Raw genomic sequence first — 5,000 nt, 5'->3', positions numbered from 1 at the left:
ATGTTCTGGCTGCCCGTTTTGGATCCATCAGTTGCCTGATGATCGTAGTAATATGTGAAACTCAGAGTTGTAACAAAGCTTCCAATCTCTCTCTTGTGTACTTTCTTGGTTAGCTTTTCTTCTGTTGGTGATAACCAGGAGTGCAGCATTGCCCTCACACTCATTGCCATTTCTCACTCTCTGTCTCTCTGTCTCTCTGTCTGTCTGTCTGTCTCTCTTTCTTTCTCTCTCTCTCTCTCTCTCTCTCTCTCTCTCTCTCTCTCTCTCTCTCTCTCTCTCTCTCTCTCTCTCTCTGTCTTTTGTCGCAGACCACTTGTAGCAAGTATCCTGTCGTTGCCGAACTGGTGCCTGCGTACGCTACGCCTGGAGTCGTGCAATCGCATCTTCCTGCTGCCCGCACTGTGAGTGTTCGCTGGGTGTTGTTGCAGGTAGTTTGAGTTGGCCTTTGCTCTTTGCTCGATTCAACACTGCCGTCTTGTTCTGTACCTTTTACTTGTACTTGCTCACTGCCAAAACTGGTCACATGGGTCTCCCCGGGAAAGAGAAGAGAGACTCAAAAGGAATCTTAGAAAGATGACTCAACTGGTTATTGAACCGCCCAATGGTCGACGCCCGACGCCCCCTGAAATCCCCAAACTATGGGTGGGCTTGGAAATGATCCCACTTATGGGCTCACCACACCTCAGTAAGTGGGTGAGGACAAGGTGCAGAAAATGGATCGACGGCATCAGGGTATCCGTCCCGATATCCAACTGCAGTTACCCCTGCCCCCAGTGAAGGTAACACTTGCTACTAGTGTTGGTGGCTAAATTAGAGAGGACCTGATATAAGCTTCACTAGCACCATTGATTACACAAGAGTTAATATAGCCAGAAGCAGTCCATGGTTAACAGGTGTGTATACTTCGAATGGAAAGTATACGAACCCTGAAACCAACAAAGGTGGCAGTTACAACAATACGCCTTCAAGCAGCAGAACCTATTGGCAACAGACCCAACACTATCTGGCATAAGTGTTCCCACCAACCGAACTAGCTGGCAGTACCTACCGGTATCGAGTCTATGACGTCTTGGCCTGATGATGTGGCACTGTAACCAACTCATAATGGATATGACGTCACAGTGTAACTATCGCACGAGTACTTGTGTGACATTTCAATGCAGCTGCCTTATTAGTTATGTGCAAGACACCTGGGTTGCGAAATACCTTTCCAGGCGTGTGACTGTTATGATTATCCCAGCACTTTTATCAAACGAGCTACTGGCATTGTACTGTCAGCTCTGAGCACCCCCCCCCCCCCCCCCCCCCTTCTCGTGAAGATGAATTGTGTGTGCTCTACCTGGTGGATATGTTACTGAGTCTGTGTTCATGTGCATGGGTGTGCGTGTGGGTGTGTGCGTGTGTATGTGGTTGTGTGTGTGTGTGTGTGTGTGTGTGTGTGTGTGTGTGTGTGTGTGTGTGTGTGTGTGTGTGTGTGTGTGTGTGTGTGTGTGTGTGTGTGTGTGTGTGTGTGCGCGCGTGTACAGGTATGTGTGTGTGTGTGCATTTGTGTACATGTGTGTTTGTGTGTGTGTGTTTGTGTGTGTGTGTGTGCATTTGTGTACATGTGTGTGCATGCATGCATGCATGTATGCATGTGTGTGTGCATGCGTGTGTGTGTGTGTGTGCGCATGCGCGCGCGTGTGGGTGCGTAGGCATGCGTTATAGACACAAAGACAGAGGGACTGCACCTAGATTTCTTGTTGCCGTCAGTGAGTCCTTGCTTCCGTTGTCTTCCTTGTCTGTAGGAAAGATCTGACTGCTGAAGATGTGCACCCATATCATGACTGGTTTGTTCACATTCCTGACCTGCTCTACGTGGAGCTGTCTGAGGTGTGGAAACGACGGTCGTTTCCCTTTTTTTCACAGAAGCACGAACAGGCCAAGCAGTTTTCAGATATCTTCAACTTCTTTCAAAGTGCCAGCTGTAAGTGGTTTGTAGCAGCATAGCTGCCTTTGCCTTGTCATGATGTTTTCTCTTCTGGCCAGTATTTTGTGTACATGCCCTGAGCGCATCCGGAGTCCTTGCAGAGGAGTAGCCGGGCGAATCACGCTCGGCCTGTGTGCCATGATACGAGTGGGAGAGAGAGAGAGGGGGGGGGGGGGTTCTTCCGGTATGCGGCGAGAGTAAGCTCGTGGTAAAGATTTCATGAACTTCCCTTCGAAAAGTCCACTTGCAGTTTAAAGTCATACACCAGGGTAGTTTTGATGTGTGTGTGAGTGCACGTGTGGCTGTGTCTGTCTGTCTGTCTGTCTGACTGTCTGTCTGTCTGTGCCTGTCTGTCTGTCTGTGCCTGTCTGTCTGTCTGTGCCTGTCTGTCTGTGTCTGTCTGTCTGTGTCTGTCTGTCTGTGTCTGTCTGTCTGTGTCTGTCTGTCTGTGCCTGTCTGTCTGTCTGTGCCTGTCTGTCTGTGTCTGTCTGTCTGTCTGTCTGTCTGTGTCTGTCTGTCTGTCTGTGTCTGTCTGTCTGTGTCTGTCTGTCTGTGTCTGTCTGTCTGTGTCTGTCTGTCTGTGTCTGTCTGTCTGTGTCTGTCTGTCTGTCTGTCTGTCTGTCTGTCAGTCTGTGTCAAGTATTTCAGAGTGTAGTTTACGGATCCTTTGTGGCAGTACGTGCATCTATTTATCCATTTTCTTTAAAAGAAAGAAACCTTGTTTTGAACTTTTGATACTCCTCTGTTCTATTTAGATGCCATTGTGGCGGGCCTTGTTTGTGGCACACCAGTTCACGCGCCCTACGCCTTTGACATGCAGCCGGAGGACACGCTGCACATGGCATTCAACACTGTATCGGAGAGCGAGCCGGGTATGCCCATGAACTGTCTGCTACGCCTGGTGGCGGCTGGCCTGCTGGACGCGGACGTCATGCGCCGACCGGAGCGACACTTCATGTTCGAGACGTGCCTGAATGCACTGACCGATGGGGACCTGTTCAAAACGAAAGGTTAGCGAGACGAAAAACTCTTACTCTAACAGTCTTACTGCATGCAATGCATACATGTACAGTCGTGGCCAAAGAATTCCAACCTGCGAGTCAAAAGTGGCGTTTCTATTTTGTTTACATCATGCCCGGTTCAAAACTCACCCAAGGACTGCATGGGGGCTGCACGAGCCTTTGCGGTGCTTTCAGCTCGTGGGGTCGGATTTCTTGGGCCAGGACTATACATTACTTCTAACCTATGTTTAGTGTTTATTGATCGCTGTAATAAAGACACTACCTGTCTCATGAGACTGGATATCTCACGACCTATGCCATGTTAATAGGAGAGTAAGGAGCAACTGTTCATCACTGATTTAGTTCAAGCACCCCACCACATGCACTCTCTGGCTGACGTCATTCACACCAGCAACACGACTCCCAAGTTGTAGATAGTTTGAATTCAGGACCGGCGGAAGCAGTTTCTGAAGTGGCCCGGCCATACCATAGCCATTCATACAGTTTGTGTATGGTAGCGGGTGCACATAACCTCCTGAGCAGTAAACTGGCGCAGGTGGCCGACCCGTTGGTCCAGTGATGACTTGACCAACCGGACCGGTTCCGGCAGGCCTGCAAGTAGATACAGTAAAACCTGTCAAGGCGACCACCTGTCCTAGAAGACCACCTGTCCTAGAAGACCACCTGTCCTAGAAGACCACCTGTCCTAGAAGACCACCTGTCCTAGAAGACCACTGCAACCAGGACCAAGGGGTGCTATTTCCAGTCTAGTGACCCTGGGTAAGGCGACCACCTGGTAACAGAGACCACATTCTGAGGGTCCCTTGAGCGGTCGTCTTAGACAGGTTTCACTGTACGAGGACTAGTTTTGGCCAGTGCCATAGAGCACGGTGAGAGCGCCCCGTCACCATAATGGGATGGTCCAAGTCTTGCTTGGAAGCAGAGGGTTTTTCCTACTGCGCTGCGACCCATGGTTAATCAGGTACTCTTGGCCTGGCACAGGGATAACATGGACACTGTGAATGGTATGTTTAGTCTTTCAACACTTTGTGGTGGGTCTGATTTTCTCGCCTACCTGACTTTAGGAGCTGTTGAACCATTTGATGTGAACCGTTCTCTGGAACTGTTTGGAAATTGGAATAATCATAAGTAGATGAGTGTGTTTTCAGTTCTGTCTCCACTCTCATCTCTCCTGTTCATGCAGTGTCTGATCATGGATTTCACTGCAATGCCACCGCGCTGCTTATCGCCATCCAGCTCCACAAACACACGGCTGCATGTGCTGACAAGAAGCAGTCGTCGCTGGCCAACACTCTCGCACAGGTGGAAAAGAATGTCCGCGATGCCGTGGACTTGAATGATGGCACAACCAAAAGCAAGTTCATGGCGGTGAGTACTACTAGTAGGCAGTCATGCTTTGTAACAAACTAAAGTATGCAAAATATCGGCATTTCAAGATTTTCGACATTTCGCAGCGATTTATTTTCAGTATGGGGTCAATACTAGTACAGTTGTGGCAAGTGGCTGCGGATGCGGAAACGTCAATCTGCCTGACTCTAAATTATGACAAGTCAGCCGACCTATTCAATGCACCAGTATGCTTGTTAACTCACCAATGATATGCAATCCATCTAATAGCTCAGTATCTGAGGAGATTACAGATCTCATATGCTGTATTATTTTTTAATTATGTTGTGTTTCTGGGGTATGCATCAGTTTGAGGCGTCAGAAACGCACAATAGAGCCGATCTCTTTAATGTCCAGTCTGTTATATTCACAGGTTTTCCTCAGACCTGCTTTTTGTTTGATTCCCATGTTGCTCCTCCTGATTGTCTTTCAGAATCGCGTTAGCCTGTCCAAGAGTTTAGCGTCACTCTTCCAAGACAAGAGCTGCGTAGTTGATCCAGCGCGTCTGGATCTGCCCATCAACGTAGCGGCAGTGTGCGCTCTGGATGATCAAGGCGTGCCAGTGGCGGTCGAGGAGGAGGAAGTGGAATCCGATTCACGTCCCTCGCCGGATTCGCGTAAGC

At 49.2% G+C, this 5,000-nt stretch overlaps 1 protein-coding gene across 1 annotated transcript in view; it reads left to right on the top strand.

The window, feature by feature from the left end:
• LOC135809742 (uncharacterized) overlaps positions 1–5,000 on the top strand; it is a 37,934-nt gene that overhangs the window by 27,621 nt on the left and 5,313 nt on the right. Inside the window, exons 17-21 of the mRNA XM_065323158.1 lie at positions 309–401; positions 1,788–1,966; positions 2,725–2,979; positions 4,175–4,359; positions 4,811–4,994. Coding sequence (XP_065179230.1) covers positions 309–401; positions 1,788–1,966; positions 2,725–2,979; positions 4,175–4,359; positions 4,811–4,994 — 896 coding nt within the window. The remainder of the gene's footprint in view (positions 1–308; positions 402–1,787; positions 1,967–2,724; positions 2,980–4,174; positions 4,360–4,810; positions 4,995–5,000) is intronic.

The sequence above is a fragment of the Sycon ciliatum genome, chromosome 2 (assembly GCF_964019385.1).
Source record: "Sycon ciliatum chromosome 2, ocSycCili1.1, whole genome shotgun sequence".
NCBI classification, from domain to species: Eukaryota; Metazoa; Porifera; class Calcarea; order Leucosolenida; family Sycettidae; genus Sycon; species Sycon ciliatum.
This window is presented reverse-complemented; position numbering and strand designations above follow the sequence as displayed.